Source organism: Fringilla coelebs, assembly GCF_963513975.1.
Source record: "Fringilla coelebs genome assembly, chromosome: 5".
Lineage (NCBI taxonomy): Eukaryota > Metazoa > Chordata > Aves > Passeriformes > Fringillidae > Fringilla > Fringilla coelebs.
Genome location: NC_140033.1, coordinates 67,959,650 through 67,983,291, shown reverse-complemented (window position 1 = coordinate 67,983,291; position 23,642 = coordinate 67,959,650). Strand labels below are relative to the sequence as shown.

At 40.0% G+C, this 23,642-nt stretch overlaps 1 protein-coding gene across 17 annotated transcripts in view; it reads right to left on the bottom strand.

Moving 5' to 3' along the window:
- Nucleotides 1–23,642, bottom strand: part of CACNA1C (calcium voltage-gated channel subunit alpha1 C) — a 450,865-nt gene that overhangs the window by 370,260 nt on the left and 56,963 nt on the right. For all 17 annotated transcript variants that reach the window (XM_084206870.1, XM_084206877.1, XM_084206868.1 and 14 more), the window contains 2 exons: nt 12,753–13,074; nt 7,858–7,963 (listed from right to left, as the gene is read on the bottom strand). In XM_084206870.1, the coding sequence (XP_084062996.1) occupies nt 7,858–7,963; nt 12,753–13,074 (428 nt within the window). The remainder of the gene's footprint in view (nt 1–7,857; nt 7,964–12,752; nt 13,075–23,642) is intronic.

Below are 23,642 nucleotides of genomic sequence, written 5' to 3'. Positions count from 1 at the left end.
TGCTAAGTAGAAAAACATTTCAACATACCAGATGAAGATAACCATATGCAAAAGACGTTTGCTTCGGTTCCTAATATAAGCTACCTAAATATAAATTTTACAAGCAACAGACAAGGACAAACCAGCAGAAGATGATGAATTCCAAAAGCCCCAAGCTCTCCACCAGTGCAAGTTTATCAGGACAGCCTGAAAAACAGCTGCACACTTGCCAACACAGCTAGCCAGGGAAGCACACACATCTCATTTCCATTCTGGAAAGCTTCTGCTGAGGGAGCTGGGCACCTCACACGTGCCATTGCCAAACTAAAGGGCTAAAGGTGCTGGCACCCCTGCTAGAGAGGCTGGAAAGGAACTGTGCCAGCAGCAACCCCAGGAAGGGAACAGCTTTCCAAGGTGCTCCTCTGGCTGCTCAGTGCTCAAGCTCTGTAGGGGTAAGCTCACTATGAGCACCAAGACACCAATTTGCATCTCGTGTCTATCAAACTTTACAGCTATACACCATTAAAGTGCAAAACATGGGCAAAACATGCATTCCTTGGTGTCCCAGAGATCATCACAAGCTGTTAGGGTTGTGGCAAGGACAGCTGTCCAAAGATGGTCCAGCTCCTTTGCCTGGGCTTAGCTGAAGCAGAACTTGCTGAGGGTTTCTCCAGGAGATAACCTGCTGAGCCAGCCTTGCAGCATCTGCCAGAAATGCAGCACACTGCAAAGAGATTAATGAATACTTCCTGCAGCTTGCTGGAAGTCTTCCCCTAACCAGTGTTCTCTCAACATTATATTCTTCATCAAGACATGTCTTTGCTAAGTGTCTTTGCTAATTCTTCATGGGAATTGTACAAGCAGGATAAGAAATTTCATTCCATAAAGTTATAGACAACAACAATTATATATTGTCCAGCATTTTTGAGGTGAAACCCAAGAGTGGTCTCATTTTTGTTTTGAGGCCATCTGTCATTCAGCCAGAGGACTGAAGAGCTGCTATGACATACAGACCCTCATGTTTTAGGAGTTAGAAAGCACAGGAGAAAATAGGAATTGTCCTTGAGAGGAACAGCCAGTCAAGACTCTGACAACCACACAAAACATTCCTCCCTTTTGGCAATTCTGCCCCTTGGCAAGCAGCACATCCATTATTCTACTTCTGAGGGAGCTATGAAAAGTTCTTGGGGTTTTTTCTAGTTTGAACAAGTCCATGAAGCATTGAGCCAATGATTCTGTACACGTCAGCAAAGCCCAATGTTCCAGCAATTGTTTGTCAATGGCATGCACTGAATTAGTGGATGGCTTTTGGTGACAGCCAAACTCCAGTGAAGTCAGTGAGAAGCTTGCCTGACATAGAATGTGGTATAATACAAACTGTAAATAAAGGAACCTAAAGGTGATAAAGGAATATAAAGGAATTTTAAGGTGATATGGAATATGCTCCATTGAATTTCTAGATTTTCTAGATGCTTATTTCCTTCCTAATGTCATTAAAAGATTCTGAAGAGGTCATGAACAGAAGTCAAACATCCCACAGACTTATAGAAGGATAAGGATACTTGTACCAAAAAGGACAATACAAAAATGACCTGCCATTTTGAAAATTTCCACTGCTTTTAAAAGACTTACTTTTGCAGTAGCGGGAATTAGACTACAGTGAAAACCTCACTACTTAAATACTCTAATTTGGCCTGCTTTCACGTTTTTTCTCTCTTTTTTAACAGGTAAAAAAGTGGTAAGAAATCCAAATGAAACACACACACACAAAAATCCTACACTGAACCTGATGTTTGATAAACAAGAATAATTACCACCTGAAAAAAAAAACCCCAGCTAACACACTTGTTAAGATTTAGAAAGCCTACACATAAAGAAAAAGGAAACAGTAATCAGAGCTGTCTACAAAAATGGGATAAATGGTTTAATGTTTGGACTAACTCGATAAACTTGCCATCAATCAGAACCAAAACATACAACTAAAATTTCAAAATCACTTACACAGAAACATACAAACTGCAAATTTCAAGTTACTCTTTTCATGGAGTTGGATTAGTTAGTGTAACAGTTTATCATTCTTTGCATTTTACACAGCTTACAGTCCTATTGCAAGTGCATGTGAGTGTCCATGTCTGCTGCTGGTGTTCAGGCATCACTGGGAAGAACAGTGATTTCAAAAGCAAAAGGCTCAGACTAGGAGACCAATGTGTAGAGAATGAAGCTTAAAAAAAAAAATAAGGAGATAGAATGCTCACTGGGATTAATTACTTGGTCACAGAGTCCAGGTCTAGGAAGAGAAAGGGAATTCAAGAGTAAATTTAACAAGAGAAGTGGTCAGGAAGCTGAGTAATCAGAGCACTGAGGTCAAATGAGAAAATAGGTGGGAAACATGAAACCACTCTGGAAGGGAGACTGCAGTTAGGAGGAAAATGGAAAAGGGACAAGTCTGTTAGAATGTGTACTGGAACAAGGAGAATTGCTGGGCAAGGATTATGAATTTAAAAAGCAAAAAAAGGTATGGGGGACACAGCCATGAGAGATCTCAGATCCCATAAAGAGATGGCAAACACCAAAAACACCAACAAGCACAGACTGGATGAGGACTCTGGGGACACTGGTGCTGAGAAGCTGGGATTTGGTCAGGACTCTAAACCCAACAGTTTTGTTCCTGCTAATAATACATATGTCAGTCTGTGCTTTATCAGTTTCATCTTCACAAACCTTAGGAAATTACATGAATATGTTAAAAAACCCCAGCAAAACCCCTACCTTTTGCATTTCTTTTCTAGTTAGTGACTACTATCTTGGAATTGACTGCTAGGGATCCTCTTCTTTCTTTACAGTCTTTTCTACTGCATTTATTGTTAATAGTGTGATGGAGAAATTGAGATGGCAATTTATCCAAGGCCACACAGCTTGCCAATAGCAGGACCAGAGCACAACTTGAATGCCTCCCTCTTAAACCCCATGCTTATTCTTTCACCCTGTGCTTCTAGGGCTGCTGAGAATCACCCTCCTGTCAGAAGGAGGGTTTCTGAGAACTTCGGGAAATGTTGAACCTAAATTCCATTTTATTCAGCTTCCTCGGAATCACGCAGTGATTCACAATCTTTCTGGAAGAAACCCTCAAGGATTTTTTGGCGCAATTTCCTTTCTTCTCATCCTGACTCCAGTCCCTTTCCAGCCGCCTCAGCGTGGTTTTTCCAGCTCCTGTCGCTCAGCCCTCCCTGCTGGAGCCCTGTAACCCTGTGAGCTCCCCCAGCTGCAGCAGGGCTGGCATCAGCCCAAGGTAATAAAGCTATCAGAGCTCATTAGCTCGGGGTGCACTCTGTCCCTCACCCCCCACACCGCCATCCTCTGCTCACTCACTCGCTGGGATCTGGCACACACCAGGGTGAGGGCAGTGATAAAGCAGAGCCAGAAGCTTTTGTGCAGTGTTCTTCCTCACCCTCGCCCAGAAAAGCCATCCTTTCTTCTCCCAACCCTCGCACCCCTGCTCTGCTCTCTAACACTTCCTGATTTCACACAAGAAAAATTGAGCCTGTTCTGTGCGGTGACTCCAGAATTCTCTGACACAAAAATTGTGAAGTTTGTTATGGCAATGTATAGAAATGTAATAAATAGTCACATCCACATATCTATGTAACAGTCACAATTCCAATGTAATAGGTAGTCACAATAGATGGGGTTTTTTAAAAAATTACGACAGCTTTCGCTTTCTTTAATACAGGAATCCCCTGTTCCACAGGATACTCTCATAATGACAGGTAATAAAGCAGCCATACTTCCTGAAAGGCAATCCCCCTTTCCATAGGCAGACACCAACACTGGCTGGCACAAGAACTGAGCAGCAAGCAGAAATCCCATCCTTCTTTTCACAGAGTCCTATTTGAGGTTTAACAAATTAGCCTGAAGGTGACATCCCATTTTTTAATACACTCACATATAAACACAAGAGCTCTTCCTTTACATTTAACTAGTGTACAGCAGGATTCCCTCCTGTAAGAAGGACCAGGAAGGGAAAGCAGAACTATCAAAGCAACAGAAGGAAGATTTCCCTGCTCTTTACCCAAAGCAGCAGAGCTGCCTTCCCTGGAACGTGTTGTAAACCTTGGTCTTAACCTCATTATGTTATCACCGTGCTGTGACACTGACCAGGCTTGTGCCATTTGCAGTTGCCAGTAAAGTGACAGAAGCATTTTCCTCTCAGCTCCCTATCTTAGGCAGTCTATAGTTTTATTCCTAAATGTATGTTATCTCTGTCCTAATGCATAATTGCAGGGATAACAAGCAGAAAGCCTCTGTATCAGCCACAGCCTCTGCTGCAGACTGACTTTAATTCCCCTCAAACCAGCTCCAATTTTTCTGGTTGCATTAACACACAACTGTTCTTTTGGTGCGGGGTTATACATGAGCTTATTTTATTTGTGAATTTAAATTAAGTCTCAGCAAGTTTTTTAATACAAAAAAATTTTAAAATGCCCTCCATCTGTGTAAGTTCAATAGTTTTCCAGTACTTTCCAGTAACAATAGTTTTTAGTTACTTTTGCAGTAACACATAACTGCTGAACCAATTTCAAGCATTTTTTATGAGTACATTATACTATTCTGACATATTTCTTAAAGCCAGTGACAATCACACTGCAGTGAGCATAAAAATGGGAAATGTGGGGTTTAGGACAAATGTTCATTTCAAAACTGAAATGGCTTCACAGTTGAAGTTACTGCCCCTAGACTTGATTAAAAAGGCCTGAAGATTTATGGGAATTACTATTGTAGGAAGACAGATTGAAGAGAAACAGGCAGAATATCTGTGTGGTGTTAAACCTAAACTTGTAATACACAACCCTGGCTATTCACAATCCCTGGCTAATGCAAAAGGGAAGGAATTCTTTACTGGACTCCTCTGTGTCTAGTTTCAATGCTCACCCCTGAGGAACCATATCAAATAGGTCTTGCAGCTAAAGACAAAGGGAGACAGGGAAGAGATTACTGGTTTTGTTCAGGTACATGGGGAAGGCACACAGCCCTGCCTGTGCCTTATGTGACCAGTGGCTGGTCATGTGTGAAACTCACACAGAGCAATCATTTGTCAAAGCATTATTTAGGTATCATTTTTCTGCTTTTACAGAGAGAAGGAAAGAGGGCACTCACATAACCCAGGATGCTTTTCTCTTCCCTCACCACCCTCTACTCCATTAGCTTGTGGAAGGCAATTGATTGAATTTTGACCTCAGTCACCAAGGAAAATGTTATTTGAAAAGTTATGATGAAACTTTGGAGAAGGGATACTCTGAGCCTAAGGCAAATCTGGCAGCTTATTGGAAAAGCGTTCTGGCACTTTCAGAGCTTGTAAAACAGTTACTGCCCATAGTGTTTTCTGTAGATAGTTTCTTGTATCTCAAGAAGTTAGAGATGTCTCAGGAAACCAGGGATGTGGGAGCTCCTGTGGTAGCTTTAACCCTAAACCAGCTAAATTGCAACATGAAAATGAATCAAGAGTTCTGGGCAGCTAGAAAAAATTGTGTATGGATTCAATCACCTTTCTGCACAGTACACACATCTGGGCACGAGGCTCATGCACACACTGCACACAAAAACTCCTTGCCTGTGTCACATTACAGCCTTTGCAGCCCTCAACTTCATGGCTACAAAATAAATCTGATTGTGAAATAGATGCTCACAGGTAGGAAAAAAAATCCAAGATGAAGTGAGTACATGAGCTTTTACAGGAGCACATTATTAACCCCAGATTCTTTCCAGCCTCTTCCACGTGCAGTTTGGCTCTTTGACAGTAAGGCCCTGCTCTTGTACAGTTCCTGCCTGATGGAATAGCTGTAACTCTCATCTATTCTTTCATTCCATTCCAAAACACAACTAACACTTTTTTTTCACCCTTATCTCACCCATTTGCCCCCCATTCCCTCCCTTTTGCTCTGGGCTTCACTCACAGAATGCAGCAGATGCTGTACACTCTGACAGCGTGCTCCTCAATGTGTACACATGTCCAGGGACAAGGATGTAAACTGAGAAAGCAGCAACAAAACACACAAAACCCAACAAGAGCAAACCCAGACCAACAGGAGAGCACAGCCTACTGAGCAGCCACAGCTCCAGGCTTTTCTCTATAATCTAGAAAGGTCTTGACTTCACAAATCCACACCAAGTATCCCATTTTCCAGTTTTAATTATTTTTTCCATGAAGACACAAAAAACAAAGTGGAGTCAAGCAGATTACTCATTTAACTTGTTTCTTCCCCTGTTTCTGTGAAACACCTGTTTAGGTAAATTAACAATTCCTTCTCATCCTCATGGCTGTAACATTTCCAAACTTTCCTGAGATGATAACTCTTGCTTTGCTAGGTTTTTTTAAACTCCACCAACAAACAGCCCAAGAGTTTTTACAGACATTCTAAATGATGCAAAAAATGTCTTGGAAAACAGATGCAGAGTGGAAACTCAAATCACAAGGTGCACGTATTTCTTGATAGCAGGACAGTTTCAATACACCTTGTTCAATTACAAAGATACTTCCAGCCTGGTTTCAGCCAGCAGTCTCCTGAATTGAGGCACATCCCCACAAGCCAATTAAACTCAAACCAAATTGTGAGTCCTCTAACCTTCAAATCTGCTTCATTTTCCTCTTTGAACCCGGCAATTCACAACGTGCAATGAACATACCTGTTTTCCTCACCAGGAGATCAACTGAATGTGGTTTTTATTAAATAAAATAGATTTATTTTTGAGAAGTGACCTATTGAAGTTTTACAATCACTTACCACCTCCTGCTTCTCTTTTTGTACTTCTTTAAGGAGTTACAGTGCGAATGCACCACACTACAAGTTTTTTACTAACTTTTTTTTTTAAGCATAGAAGTATTGTTTCAGCAATTCCTGAAGTTTGCAATGTGTTTTCTAAAACTTCAAGAGAGATTTAATCAGATGACTGACTTCCAGGAGCAGCATGAATCTTTTTTAATTACAGTGTCTGTCAGCCACCCCAGTTGCTGCTACTTGAGAAGTATGGCTTTTGTTCTCCTCCACTGTTGCTCTAAAATTTCTTAAGCCTCAATAAATTTTATTCAGGAAATAGCATCCCTGCTCCTAAACTCTGGGAGTAGGTTTTCATCCTGATTCAACCTGACAAGTAGGAGATTTATTCACATATTTGAGAAGGAAAAAAATGTTCTCTGCTAATTCAGTGAACTGTGCTCCAGAGCTGGTTTGTGTTTTGCCCTTAGTGAACAGAATTCTTTGCTATGGCTTCGTGCTAAGCCAAAAGTAAACACTCTTCCTTTTTATACAGACAGCTCAATCCCAAACTACCAACACTGGCATCAGTGGTGACAGATGAAAAGCTATATCCCCCCAACAAGAGGGAATGATTAAAAAAACAAAAACAACCAAAAAATTTTTAAAAACCCACCAAACCAAACAAAAACCACCAAGTGCACAAATATTGTTCAGCCAAATCAGTGCATGTGTCTGAAATGCAAGCATTAATCAGTCAATCACCCGAGAGCAGGACAGCACCATTTTCAGAATGGCACACAGTAAGACAAAACCCACCAGATTAAAGTCCCTGATTAAAAGATATCTCCCACAAATACCTGCAGGTTAAAATTTACCAAGCCCTTTTGCAGCATGTTGAAACTCCTTAATCTAAACATCACCTGTGCAACTTTTTGGAATATTCATCTCTAAAACCAGCACCACTGAGACAGGTAATAAAATGATTTGACAAGACACAGCGATCAAAACCAATTTTTATGTTCTAATCTTGGTGGATATATGTACATTCCCTACCTTCACAAGCCTCCATGATCACTTTTCAAAAGGAATTTCAAAATATCAAGATTAAACACCATTGTGAACTTACCAGATTGGAATTGGTGGCATTGGAATCATCTTCTGGAAAGGGGATATAGATAGCTAAGGCCACACAATTGGCAAAAATAGTCAGTAAAATAATTATTTCAAATGGTCTGAGGAATGGAGTTAAGGAAATTGTTCCAAAATGAGCACACAAAAATAAAAGAAATTTTAAAAAAACAATATTTATAAGAACTCTGTTTAAAGGAAGCATTCCAAGCCTCTTATACTCTGAAAAGAAACATATGCCTTTTTAAGTGCTTTTAGGAGCTCCCAGCCAAAATTCTTCCTAATATGTCAAAAGCAGTGTAGGCCAGTCACGTGCCAGAGTAAACAAAGGTTTCTTAAAAGTTTTTCTTCTTTTACTTATTTAGATTGCATTTTCCCAATTTTCCTTCCAGTGTAGCTGCACTACATAACAAGATAATAATAATAAGAGAAACCTGTACTATAATGACTGTTCTTGCTCTTTTTATGATTATTTTTTCTTGGTTGTTTTCATCTGTATTTATAAATTCTCAGATAATTTAAACAAACATTTTGGGGTTTCTTTTGTTGTTTTTGCTGTATTTTTGCCTCATTTTCTCTTTCTCCCTCATATCTTGGAGTTAAATGTGAGGGCTCAAGCAATAATAACCATGGCTAGAAGATGTTTAAAAAAGGATAAATTTTGTTAAGGAACAAAAAGTCTTTGTCCAAAATGTTCTTACACTGCACATTGCCATGTATACTTGTTTTGCTTAAAAATTATTTGAGGGAGTATTTCTTTTTCTCTTATTTGCATTTCATTTGGCATCAGAGGGAACACAAAAGTTCACTATTTTAGGGGCAGCAGGAAGCTGAGAGTCCCTTCTGACAAAGAAACAGTTCAGAGGCATTTCAACCTTGCATCAGCTCTGCTGGGGAAGAGAGAAACCAAACGTTTGGAATGTTCAACAAAGAAATCCTGCACAAGCTCAGTGCCCCCCTGGCTGTCCAGGGGAACCAAAGGGCGTTTTTCTGCTGCACTTCATCTCCTTCAGTGGTCTCCCTAATCTCTGCTGCTGTGAAGTGCCTCCAAAGTCAGCCTAGAGAGCAGATTTATGGTCTGTCTACGTTTACTGGCCTGCAAGAATATCCTGGAGGCTATTCTGTGATAACTCCCCAGTGCTCAAGAGGGGAGTGAGGAGCAGGAGAGAATGCCAAGCATAACCTGTGCCACAGAGTGCATTTGAGCATGGCTTTATCTACCATGGGGCTGCCAAATGTCAGCACAGCATGTCTGATTTTGGTCAGCAGGCTGCTGTTCTCAGCAGGCTCGAGCAGGAAGAACAGGAGATCTTTGAATGCTAAGCTGAGCTGCAAGATGTACACAAATTCCAGGCACCTGGCTGCTGTTTATACTCACATGCATTCTGCATTTCACACATGGAAGACTCAGAGGGCTCCAGACTCACCAGACTACTGTGCTTAAGCCTCTGAATAATTGGAGATAAATGGTACCACAGAGGCAGAAGAGCAGATCAGGACAGGAAGAGAAATCTACATGAGAAATCATCAAGACTTCTCAGGTGTGTACTACCCCAGGCTGTTTGTATAAATTTTACTGCTTAAAGACCTGGATTTCCACAGGTTTCATTTTCTTAATCACTTTTTTTTCCCCAAATTTTTGTTTCTTTTGGCAGGATTATTATCCATTAATGTATCACTGTTTACACATATTTCCTTTCACTTCAATTTTCTTTTTGCACTGTAAACATTAAAGTCTATAAAATCTACAAATACACTGCACAAAAGGCAGAAAATTAAACACACAGCTAAATCCTTGCAAAATAAGGTAATTACTTCATTTCACTTTTTCTTGAAGGCAATTGCTCATTTAGGCTCTTAACACTGTAACATTTGGGTAAGAAACACTACTGAAGTACTATTTGATATTTGTTTAATATCAATTATGCTTAAACTTTAGTGGTACAACAAATTAGGCTAAGCCTTTCTCAGTAGTCTTCAGCAAGTAGGAAAAGTCAGAATATAGAATTAAACTAAACCCTGTCACAACCTTTTGATATTGCTTGTTGTCATTGAAGTGTTTCGTGTTTACAAACCCCAGATGTCCAATGAGAGGTTCTGATGGGGAAAAAATACTTCCATCAAGTCACCTAAAACCAAACAAAACCCCAAACTGCAAGCTTCAGCATCTTTATGTTGCTTCAATTGCACTGTTTGGTCATCCCTTAGTCTGAGCAGTGCTGTACCCTGGTTTACCACACCTCCTTCCCATAATTTACTGCTGATCTTATTCATCTATCAAATGTTACTCTGAAGACATGTGGTGACTGGGGTGCTGCTAAGCAAACCAACATTCAGTTTTATCCTGTTAGTCATCACCCATCATCTCATGCTTAAAGTATCAGACATGTCAGAAGCAATAAAAAGTAGCAAACTTAATCAGGGGATTAAAAATTAGAATCTGAAGAAGAAAGGAACAGGCAGGCAGGTAGTTTAAGGACATCAAGAGATTGACAGGAGCATTTTTAACAAGTTCTTAATCTGAAAAGTATGTCCATGTCAGCAATACCTGATATACTCATTTTCTGTTTTCACCCAGCATCCCACCAGACGCCCAAGGGAATAATATTATCACATTGTCTTAAATGCCTTAATTCATTTTTTTATCATATTAACTACTGCCAAGTTCTGTACTGCCTTTCCTTGACATGCTTATCTACCCCTAAAAACATTCTTTTTCCTTTGTATTTCCTGAAGGACCCCATTAGCTTGTGATTACTGTTCAGGGTTAAGCCTGGTTTCTCTTTGAGGATGCAAAGGAGGCATACCTAATTTCAAAAACTCAAATTCCAGCTTGCACTGATCAGACTGGGATGGCTGAAAAGGCTTTGCACATTGTAAAGCAATGATCAGACTCTCCCTGACTTTCCAGTGAAGCAGCACCTACCCCTTCACTCTGCAGCTCTGTGTCAGTGCTTATCATCCATCATCTGTGGCACCCTCTGTGTCTTGTTCAGACTGTCAGATCTGGCTCTGCACTGCTTTTGGACATGTTACTTTAACTGTGTTTCTTTTTCTCTTCTTCTAGATAACCATTATCCCTTACTATACAATACTGAGCCCTATTCTTTTAACCAGAATTCCAAGAAAATTAACAGTTCTCAGCCCAGTCTCAGGGTCTTACTGCATACCTTTGGGGGTTTTTACCTTGCCCTTTTGCCCCATTCTTTTCTGCATACTATACAAAGTGTGATGTCACATGTTTAACAAAAAGGTGTAGGGTTCAAAGTAGCATGGCTTTGGACTGGTGACACCTCTAAAAAATCAAAAAAAATTTTTTAAGGGAAAGCCAGGAGCTGCTATCAATCCCATAGACTGATAGTTCTGACCTCAGATACCCTGACTATCTCCCTGCATTTCCTGGGCCATACTTTTTTCAAAGAGCAGGATTCAACCACTCAGCCTTATCAAGCTATTCAAGCTTCTAGTGGGCTCTCACACCGGGGTGTAGTTAAGATTTCACTTCTATTCCTCTTTCCTCACCTGCCCCCCCCTTCAGCATCAACCACCTCAGTTAAGACATCAAAAATTATTCATGTACTTTGAGTTCCCAGTGGTGGAAATTTCAGCATTGATTCAATCTGATGCATGGATTGCAAACTGGTGCATGGATTTCAACCTTACACATGGATTTCCACCCAATGCACCACTGATTTCAACCCGAAGCATGGATTGGAAACTGATGCATGGATTGGAAACTGATGCATGGATTGGAAACTGATGCATGGATTGGAAACTGATGCATTAAATTCCATATGATGCACAGATTTCAACCTGATGCATGAAATTCCACCTGGTGCACTGATTTCAACCTGATACATAGATTTCAATATGATGTATAGATTTCCACCCAATGCATGGATTTCCACCTGATGTATGGATTTCAACCCGATGCGTTGATTTCAAGCTGATGCATGGATTTCAACCCAATGCATGAAACTCCACCCGATATGCACCACTGATTTCAACCCAATGCATGAAATTCCACCTGATGCATTGATTTCAACCCGATACATGGATTTCAATATGATGCATAGATTTCCACCCAATGCATGGATTTCCACCCAATGCATGAAATTCCACCTGATGCATTGATTTCAACCTGATACATAGATTTCAATATGATATATATATTTCCACCCAACGCATGGATTTCAACCCAATGCATGAAATTCCACCCAATGCATGAAATACCACCTAATGCATGGATTTCAACCCAATGCATGAAATTCCACCTGATGCATTGGTTTCAACCCAATACATAGATTTCAATATGATATATAAATTTCCACCCAATGCATGGATTTCCACCCAATAGACAGATTTCAATATGATATATAGAGATCCACCCAATGCATGAAATTCCACCTGATGCATTGATTTCAACCCGATACATAGATTTCAACATGATGTATAAGATTTCCACCCAATGCATGGATTTCCATCCAATGCCTGGATTTCCACCCAATGCCTGGATTTCCACCCAATGCCTGGATTTCCACCCAATGCCTGGATTTCCACCCAATGCCTGGATTTCAATATGGTATATATATTTCCACCCAATGCATGGATTTCAACCCAATGCATGGATTTCAACCCAATGCATGAAATTCTACCTAAAGCGTTGATCTCCACTCAATGCACAAAATTCCACCTGATACACAAAATCCCACCCGATCCCCACTGATTTCCACCCAATGCATGAAATCCCACCTGTTGCACAAAATCCCACCCGATGCACCACTGATTTCCACCCAACGCATGGATTTCCACCCCGTGCACCACTGATTTCCACCCAACGCGTGGATTTCCCCCCGCCGTGCACAGAGGCCTGTCTGGCCGTGTGAAGGATATTTCCATTCGACGATGCTGATGCACGCCCTCCGGATGGGATTCTTCAGCGTCAGGCACAGCAGTGCCCGGGGAGGACGGGTGGCTGTGGTGGTGCCCTGCTTCTTCTGCTTGCCGTACTGCTGCCGTTTCCTCTGCGTGGAGCTGGCCGTGGAGATGGTGGCATTGCCAGCGCTGCCCATCAGCTTGGCTTGCCTGGCAGCATCGATGGCAGCCTGCCAGGACAGAGCTGCCCCCGGCGTGGGGATGTGCTCTGGGGCAAGCCCTGCAGCTGCATTGGCGTTCATGTTGGCATGAGCTGGACGGGGACTCCCATAGTTGGAACCTGCGTGGGGAAAAAGAATTAAAAATTAAATAAAACAGAGAAATTCGTGAAGGTGTTTTTTAAACTGTGGAAGAGAGCTAGTGGTTTTTTAAAACCTGCAGTGCGGGGTAGTTCAAATTCTTCATTGTAAAGTAATACTACCATGAAATCCTTTGTCTTGCAAGAGACTCCCAGTAAGACTGATGGATACTGAGCTGTTAGAAGTGCCTCCAATCAATGCAGCCTCCAGACCTTCAGAGAAAAGAAACTATCCTTTCTTTTTCTTTTTCACCCACATATTTTGCAAGTTAGACTGTTTGAAAATTCAAAAGGTGAGGCTAGTCCTCATCACCTTCTCACTCAGACATGCAGCATTATGCTATCTGGTACATGGCAAAGGACCCAAATGCAACTGTCAAGTCCCATCACAAAAACCTTCGTGCTTCTTGGGGATTACCTGAAGGTGAAATTTTGCCAATAAGCTTAATTCTCCCTGCAAAAAACACATATGTACAGGTCTGAGAACAGCCTGAGCAGAAGGTACAGTGAAGCACAGTGAAGTACAAACCAGCACACAGGACACACCTGGTGGCTTTTTTGCTCCGTATGTTCCTGTGCAGAGAGTTTAGGCCAACCACATGTTTAGAAACTGGAACTAATTCCATATCCTGATAAACTACTGAATCAATGGAGAAATTTATTCTAAAAGCACAAAATAATGAGAATGCTAAAACCTGGCAGTCCCAAGTTTTGCAGCTTCTTTAGCCAAAAGTGAGGAAATATATGCATCCTAACAATGGAATATACACATCAGGTGACATGTGGCTGCTGTTGAGAAGGTCTTAGCAGTACAAAAAATAAAGTCACTCTTTCAAGCCAGAGCAGTTGTTCCAGTGTTTCAGTAAAGAGAGCTCAGTCACCTTCAATGAGGCTTTTTCTATGACCCAAGCTAAAACCCCAACCACTTCAAGAGGAAAGAATTTTGAAATTTCAAAACAGATTGCTTTACTCTTTGGGCCATGCTTCAGTTCTGCAAGAACTCGTAATAAATGAATTTTATCCCAGACATTTTACAGAAGAAAATGTAAGCCCTGTTAAAAAAGTGCAACATAGAATCTACACAAAGTCACAACAGGAAACTCTGATCAGGAAGAGTGCCCTGATCAGGTGTGTCCTGTATCACCTTTAAGAGACTATTTAATTTGTTGTGGACTTGAGAGTTTGCCTGTGGCCCATAATATGAGGTACAAGTAAAAGGAGGCCTGAGGGTCTGCAGATCTTATTCCTCCACAGTTCAGCTTCAAAATCCTGCCCATTCTGGATTCAGGAAGAGCCTGAAAGGTGTCCTGACATCTGAGCAGCAGAATGTGCTGCAGAAAGAGTGCACACACAGGGGCAGAGAGTGGAAACCCAGGCAAGGAGTTAGACCAGCTGTTTCAAAGCAAGCTCAAAGCCTCCTGTTGACCATGTTCCACTTTAGATTAGTGTAGAAATATGGTGTTATTAAATAGGACAGATGGGCTCCTGCAGACTGTTAGACAAAGCTAAGGGAAGACCACTTGTGACACCGTTTCTTTTGCAGTATCAGATGAAAGACATTTAAAACCAGAGAGTTGAAAAGCTCTTCTTGAATGGAAATAATTACTCAAGATGCATATTTCATAGCTGGATGTGCAGTGCCAAGGTAGCACAGCACTGACTGCACTACAAATGAATGAAAGCAGGTGGAATAAATACAATTACATTGACACACAGAGTGCAACAGGATATGCCTCTGCCTAGAAAGCATTCAAGATTTGTAAATTCATCTCACTGCATCACAAGGAAGGACATGATAGAGTCAGATGTTACTTTATGTCAGGCATTGCTGTAAGATTTCCAGGCTGTTACAGAGCAGGGAAATCCAGAGCTTGAAAAACCTCCTAGCTGCAAACCAGCCAAAGGGAGCTGATGAGTAATGTGACTCTGATATGTGAAAGGGAAAGCTGAAAGAAACAAGAAATGGGAAATGGTTAATTCACATCCCTCACATTTTGAAAATGAAGAAAAAGAGCTTTCAGAATCCTACAGGCTAAGCAGATTTCCTCGATGAAGCAGGCAATCAAGTGGCAGACAAACTTAGTTTTCCAAGGCTAAGCAAATTGTACACAGCACTACTCATGGGATACGTATTTATTTTCAGACTTGTTCCAGATGCAGTTTTTCTCTTAGCATCTCTTTGACCTCCCTCGCCTGAGGCACGCTGAAAAGGAAAAATAAATGGAAAATCACCCTAATTATTCTCCCACTCCAGCTTTTCTTTAATACTGACCCATTAGAGTGGAGAAGAAAGATGTGTGTTTTCCAGTAAAAGCAAACTTGCTGATCCCTCTCCACAGTGTTCTTATCATGCTGACTAGACCATGTGCTCCTGTAAATAAACAGCTGCTGCTTCTTAATGAAGACTTTTCTGCAATTTGGGAACGTGTCAAGTTCCATCATTATTACTTCTTATTAGTTAGGTTCCACATGAGGATCCAAGTCATGCATTTTGACTTTGATGTGCCAGCAAAGTTAAGGATCCAGCTTTTGGTGGTTTTATTGGTTTTGCTTCTAATATGATCAGCAGTCCCATAGCAAAGTGCTTTGTCTCAAATTAATTTCAAACAATGAGTCAGTAATGACAGATTTATATTAACAAATATTATAAATATCGATTAATGATAAGGATCTCTCTGTTTTATGAAGCTCTGATGCTGCAGACAGGATCTGCAGTAAATGTGAAATGGCAATGACAAAAGACTTGTTCTGGAGTTACTTTATAGAAATAGCTTGAATAAAAGAGCAAAGCTCCCACGGCTACATTCAAGAACTGAGCAAAATATTTTCAAAGACAGCGTAGCCAAAGATTCAGGGGGAATGAAATTCCACCTTGTAATCTAAATTGTGCTTAGGGTCAATTCCTGAGAAGTAAGGAGATCACTGCTCCTACTGAACTTGTGAGGCACTTGCTGAAATTTCACCTACAGCACTCATTTCTCCCCCACCACAAAACTTTGCTGCAACCTGAGAGCTGCAGTTACTGGATTTGGGTTTTTTTTTCTTTTTGCAGTGCAGCAGGGACATACTCCACTCCATTTCCCCACTACAAATAAAGTTTCCCACTACCAAATACACTATTATTCAGCTGGATGTTGACCAGAACTAGGAAATGGAGATTGAGCCCCCACCCAAATGCAATAACTCACTAAACATTGTGATCCACAGCATCATCACCCTGCTAATCCCCACCACCCTTCAGCAAGAATTTCTACTGCTGACTGTGTCCAGCTGGTGCACAAAACTCTGCCCTCTCAAGCCCTTCTGTGCTATGGATCATTAATTTAAGCATCTAAATATAATTAAACAGGAAAATCCATATATGTAACCAAGTTTGATTACAAAGTATTTGGAAAAGACTCTCACTTCTGAAAAAAATGCAGATTTTTTAGAACTGAAACAGATGCAGAAACAACAGAAACACAGGTCTCAAAAATCAGAGTTAAGTGACAAATTAACAGGTAAGGTTGCTCTACCACAGGAAATGAACCACATTGCACAAAGTACCTGGTGCTGAAAGCTTACGACTAAATCACCAAAACTGTCATTACCAAAACCACTATTAAAATACCCAGTGATGACCATTTTAAGTGGTATTTGAATTCTAACACCATCTGTCATGCCACCTATTACTATATCAAAAAAGCATCATAAAAAACCCCAACTATGCAATGACCATTTCATACAAGAAATGGGCAAGTTAATGACACAGTGGACTCTCATTTTCTGGGGGTTTTTGCTTTCATCTAGGCAGCCATGCATTTATTTTAGAAACCTTTGTGCTGCTTAGAATAATTATTTAAATGAAAAATAGACCAATCCTGATGTGGAATGTCATTATTTTTTTTTCCCAACACTTTGAAAACAGCAGGTCCCAAAATTGCACACCTTGAGGCTGCTGTGTTTTCCCCCAAAGCAGAGGAGAGCTGGGTAGAGTAAAAGATGAGATTGGTTAAGTCAGTGTCTTAACTGCTCTCACAATGGAGGTAAAAAGGAAGTAGGAAACTGGGCACACTGCTAAGATCAGGTGTGAGAGCAGTTCAAGCCCATGGGAAAAATGTTATACATTTTGAAGTGAGAGGTGTCAAAAAACAGAAGCACAAAGAACAACACCAATAAAAAAGTCAGTGTATGAGATCATCTGTGAATGAGGAAGAATGTGGAAAACATTGATCCATTAACCAATGGAAAAATGAGAGCATTTGATACATGATTCCGAGAAGGATTAAGTATGACACGACATTTTTGCATCAATTTTTACTAAAAAAATATCCATCAAGAGCTGATGACTAGCACAAATAAACCCCAAGCCAGAACAGGTATAGTTTCCAACTGTAAAAGGGAAACAAGTCATTGGATAATGTCCATGCTTTCAGCCACTTTGGTAGCTACTTTGCACCCTAGAATGTCCTAGAATATTTAAAGCACTCTCTGAAGTAACCTGGAAGCTGTTGGCTTCTGGCTTGAACTCATGGAAGACAGGAGAGATCTCAGAGGACTCAGAAATGGTAAGAGAAAACCCCAGTTAAAAAAAAAAAAAAAAAGAAGGAGGGGAAATTTACATCCAGATGAACTTCAGTCTCAAAAAAAAAAAAAAAAACAAAATTGGAATAAGTAAAGTAAACAAGCATCAGGCAAGTAGTTGCAGGACAAATAGAAAATGAGCAAGAGACATGGACCTGTCATGAACACATTTCATCAAAGAAAACCAGTTTCTTCCAGAACTGAGCAGCAGAATTCACAGGCAAAGTGGAAGCAGTATGTCCATGCCTCCTGGTTTTATTAATAGTTCCATGAGATCTTGTATGATAGTTTCATAGGAATTCTAGGGACATACAAGCAAGAAAAAAATTGGTATGTCATGAATATGAAACCAGTGGATGCCTGGGAGCAGTCAGCATTGCTGCACATCTAAATTGGAGGATGTGTCACAGGGAGGTACCCAAGAGCCTGCCCAGGATCTGATTCTGTTCCATGTTTTGATTCTGCTCAATTAATGATCTGGATGATTAAATGGTGAATAGTGTTATTAAACAAGCAGGTAACTGTGAAGCTGGGAGGTAAAGCAAATACACTGAAGGACAGGATCTGAATTTAAAATTAACTTCATGAACTGAAGAAAAAGTCTTTAAAATAGGATGGAGTTCAGCAGGGACAAATGCAAAGTATTTAAGCAAAATTTAAGCAAAGTTTTAAAACTTCACTTTGCACATTTTAAAAGCCTAACAGCCTTTCTAAAGCCTAAATTTTAGCCTAATACACTTTATAAAGTCTAAATTTTAAAAGCCTCATAGGCTAACCCTAGTATCTCAAGACAATGACCAGCCACACACAAAATTTTAAATCCTGACATTAAATAAACCCACTTATTTCTATGAGAAAGCAGGTTTTTTTCCAGGAATCTTTAGTAACTTTTCAGTTGCCATGCCTTGAACCTTCCTGCAGTAAATGCAAGGCTGCACTCAGCTAAAACTCTTCCTTTTGAGCATGATTTGGATTTTTTCTCCTTATTAGCCTTTTGAAAAAAAGTTGACAAGACATTAATTCTGATATCTAACAGCTAAGGTGATGCTAGGGCTTTTCCCCCCCAAATAAAAGGTTTTTCTGAAGGCATTCTATAAGTACAGGTAGGAATTATAATGAAAGCTGGATTACAACTTGAACTAGGGATTTTTCTATAACAAAATTTATAATAGACACATATACCTTTAAATATCACATCAGGCTAAGACTCAGTGTCCTTTGTAGCCCAGAATAGAGAGTTAAGAATTTCTCCTGTAAATTGTTTGGGGGTTTCAGAACACAAATGCACATAGAAAACACATGATTTAAGACAGTTTCTTTGCCATAGTTGAGACTAAAGATTTTTTTAAAAATCTATACAAAAATATCAGTTTCAAGAACTGTGCTACACTCAAAATGAGATCTTGGTTTTCCTTTATTTTCCTCTTCAAAAGCAAGGCATTTTTTTTCTGCATGCCACTCACAGGAGATGCAATGAGCTCCAAGCAATGTGAAAAAAAGTCCATTTCAATGAAGAGCACAAGTGCACAAGCTGCTCTCACTTCCAGTACCAAATGCCTCCAAGTTAAATATTTACTCCTGAAAATTAACTACTGACACACTGTGTGGCAAATTATTGTCATTTTGCCAACACTTTTTAGGTTTTGAATTTTCTGAGAAAGGTTCCACGTTGGTAGAACAGGCAGCACAGTGGATTTCTGGCTCATAAATGAGGCACAAGACTGCAAGCAATAATAATTCCCTGGCCATTATATTCCCTACTGAAATAAAGCATGGGACAGCTCTTCCTTAAAATCACCACCTAAACAGTTCTCTCCATGCAAAAATGCCATATTTCAGAGGAGGCTGCAAATAAAGTCATTCTTCTATATGCATAAATCTTGGATGTACAAAAGATTCAAACAAAATACAAATTTTTAGGATTTCCCTTACTTTTCTGCTTGAAAATGCTGTGGTTTTCAAAGAGCACAGTTCAGGTGTTTGGGGTTTTTCAAGTTTTTTTTTTTTTTCTTTGTGGCTTTTTGGTTTGTTTTGCTTTTTGGAGGGTGGGGAGAAAGGAAGGGGCACTGCTTGTTTTGCACTGAGGGTTTTTTTTAGTAAAAGACACCATTTTTTACTTGTAGTAAAAAGTAATTATATTCCTATTTACTGATAAATTTAGGGTTTAAAGCAACTCTGTTCTGCCCCCTTCACCAAAGAGGCATCTCAAACCTCACCCAGGAGAATCTAGAAAGCTCAAAGTTTGAAAATTCTCAGCAGACACCAAGATCCATCTGGCTTGGGGTGATTCTCCTCTGTAACTATGGATTCAAAGGAAACAGACTGGGAGGGGAGCTTTGGGGTTTTTAGAGAGGAAGAAGAGAGGGGAAAGCACAAACCCTGCTAAATGATAAGGATAGAGTCAAGTTCCTGATGAGAGGTAAACTCAGCTGAATCACAAATTCTTTTTAGGACATAAATTTATTAGGGTGAGGAGGTGTTGAGAAGGCAATTTCCTTCAAAACACTTGCATTTTTTTTTTTACATTTTGTGACTTTCAAGCTGCAAGAAAGCCCAAAGAAACACCCAAAGAATCCTTCTTGGTTTCTTGAGATGAGTTTCTGGTGGCTCCAGAAATCAAGCCAGGGAACACTTTCCTTCAACCACAGCTCAGTGAAATGTCATCAGACTCAAAAGCAGCAACACAGGAGCAGTGACAAACATCCCTTTGCTGAGAAGAGGATTTGTGTTTGTCTGAGAGAACCCAATCAGCCCCATGTTTGAAGGAACAGCTAGAGAAGGTATTTTTTACAGAAACCCACAGTTCTCCTGGAATAACACCATCTCCAGCAGAACACAGAGGACAAGGAAAAGTAAATAAAACCCCAAAGCTCCTCACCTTGAGGCAGCTGTAGATGCAGCTCTCATGGTATATTGCTCTGATACATCATTTTAAAGTAGGACACCTATTTTTAGGGCACCTGTCAGCACAAAACCTTTGCAGTAACATGCTCACACATCATGGGGAGCTGCTTGGAGGGACACCAGGCTTCCTGGGCAAACTCCAGGCACAGATCCTCAAACAGAGACACCAAGTGAGAGCTTTCTTAAATGCTTAAAATTGCTTAAATGCAATTTTTTTCCACTGTTTGTCTAAATTATCACTGCCACCATTCCAGATCCTGGGTGCAAGCACATTTTTGGTGAGATTTCCTAGACTTCAGTAAAATTTCTCTGGAGGTTAACTGTAACTCAATAAATTGGATTCTTCTGACAAACCTGTCATCCTAACTGCTTGTCATTTTCTTATTGGTGAATGATTACTCTTCACTTAGTGAGTAATCTAAATATAGCTTCTTGACAGAAATTAAGCTTTTACACTGCAAAAATAATCGTCAATATATGAGATGGTCTCCAGGTTCCTTGTCTGAAAATGCAGAGTGGGATAGAAACCAATACACAAACCTGTTAATTTGATTTGCCTCACCCTACCCAAACCATTTTAATAAAGGATTTTGTCTAAACCCCCTCCAGAGTCAACGCAGGGGATCATTTCTTTCATCCTCAGGACAGATTTCTGAAATACAACTGAAAGCAGCTGCTCAAAGTGCCAATCTCCCTTACTGTACAGAAGTAATCTAAAACACAAGTTTAATTGCACAACAAATTTCAGTGGATTAAATGAGATTAAATGACTCCCATTTATTTGGGGGAGCACATGCATGCACATGTGCTTGTGCACAAGGTAGAGAGCAGTCCTGCAGCTGCTTTTAGCCCAGTTCTGGAGCTGCTTTTGGCCCTAAGCATGTGACACAATTTGGAAAATATGTACAAGCATATGATATCTAAATAATTCAAAGCCTGCAATTTCAATAGTCTTCATCCTAGAAAAATCAATCACAGTTCTTCCACAACTCATAGTATACTCAGCCCAGAAATAGCAGTCTGTTCCCATTTCCAGCAGATGATGGCTAAAAAGCACAAAGGGATCTCTATATAGGTCTGTATCTGAGTTACAAACAGACATTTCAATAAAGGCGCGCACATAAACAAGAAATCAAACTTTTGCATCCAGATCTAGATGGAGAGCAGCCCTGACAGACAACAGACAGTGGCAATCCTGACAGGCTGAGGAGTCTGCACAAACCCAGAGAGCAGCAGAGTTTGTGGGGCAGAGCTCAGCAAGTGCAGAGAAACAGAGTGTAAATCTAAATTTCCTATACCAGCCATAAGCCCTGGCTGCCAGCCCTCCCTCACAGTGGCCATACCCCCAGCAGGAAATCATTAATCTGCATTATGACACAATAACTCTGATTAAAAGGGACCTCTGAAGGCCATCTGCTCCACAGCCTCCTCCTTTCTTAGCCCCCTCCTTGCCAGTGGTCAAATTTCATCAACCTCTTTGGCTCTCCAGCCAAACTTTGCAGCATTGTTGGGATCTCTGAGCCTGTGCAGGGGGGTGAGAACTCACCCAAATCAAAGATTCATTCAGGTAGTGGCCATACAATTTAAGAGAATATATATATTTAAAAATATAAATAAATATATATTAAAATACATATATATCAATAAATACACATATATAAATACATATCTATAAATTCATCTCAATACATAATCTCTCCAATTTCCAAAGGTACCTACTACATGATCGTCAGTGAAAACCAGACAGTAGCACACACACACTCAAAACAGGCCCTTAGAAACTATTTCTTGCTTTCCAGAAAGGCAAAAATTTATTTTAAGCTACATTTACCTAATTTTATATCATGCATGCAATATCCTAATAAATTAAAGATGCACTCCCTTCTTGAAATGCAGGCAGGTTCAAAGGAAAAGGTATTTATAAGATGCTTCAGTGTCAAAACTGACTTTTATTTCAGCTATTAATCTTAGTGTTCTAAAAACCACATTTTTTCTATATTTAAAATTTGATTCTTTTTGATTCTTTTTCTTCCCCTGCTGCTTGGAATTATACCAACAAAATATCACCAAAACCAATTTAAGAGTAAAGTTCTGAAACAAACTGCACAAAAGTTTCAATCAAATTCTGAGAATTAAATAAATAAAAATAGAAAATGTTGGTGTTTTTCTAATACTTTCAGTCACCTAATTAACATTATCTCATTTTTTAATAACTTTATACAAAATAAAAGTATTCAAACAGGAGGGCTCTTTGTAACTTGGCATCATTAAGGTGTTTGAAAGAGATCATGCAAAAAAAAGGCAAAATTTGAATTGAGGGAAGAATAAAAGCTTCTTCCATTCTCTCTTTCCTTTCATCCACGAAATCCTCAAGAGAATGCTGTACACACAACATGCTCTGCAAACCAAGGCAAAGGAACTCCTTGTGAACCTCCCCTCAAACAAACCCACAGAAAATTACCAACCACAAGAATGTAAACCATGCTATACAACAAAGGAAAACAGCAGCTTGGGTAATATTCAGGGTGATATGAAAAGATAACTAAAAAAAAAGAAAAAAATACCCAAAACCATTTATTTACTCAAATAGACCTTCGTGGTCTAGAGGTATTATAGCATTAACAGATTTAGAGTCATTTTTATAACACTTTGCATAGAGGAAAAAAATAATTTTGATACCTAAAGTATTATGTTCTATCTCCAGCATGCAGACTTTTCTCTAATATTTTTTTAGCTGCTGGTATCTTCTTGCTGGATGTTCCAAGTCTAAATATTAAGCATGTGTAATATACAGATGCAAAAATAAGCACTCTTGGCTGGCTCTGCTAGTTGTGAGCATTCCCAACCTAAATAAGGCACTAATCAGAAGATTGCAACTGCAGCAGAGAGGGGAGCTGAGGGTGAGAGATAATAAGGGGTGGGGAAAATCAGCAGGAGACAATCTTTGCAAGCACCTGTGTGAGGAAAGGCAGCCCCTGCTTTACATCTCAGGCTGAGCACTGTCACACATAACCCCAAAATAGTCCTTGAGTCGCTGGGTGAGTGCACAAAGAGAGCTGAGCCTCTTCCCTGTGACCTTTTCC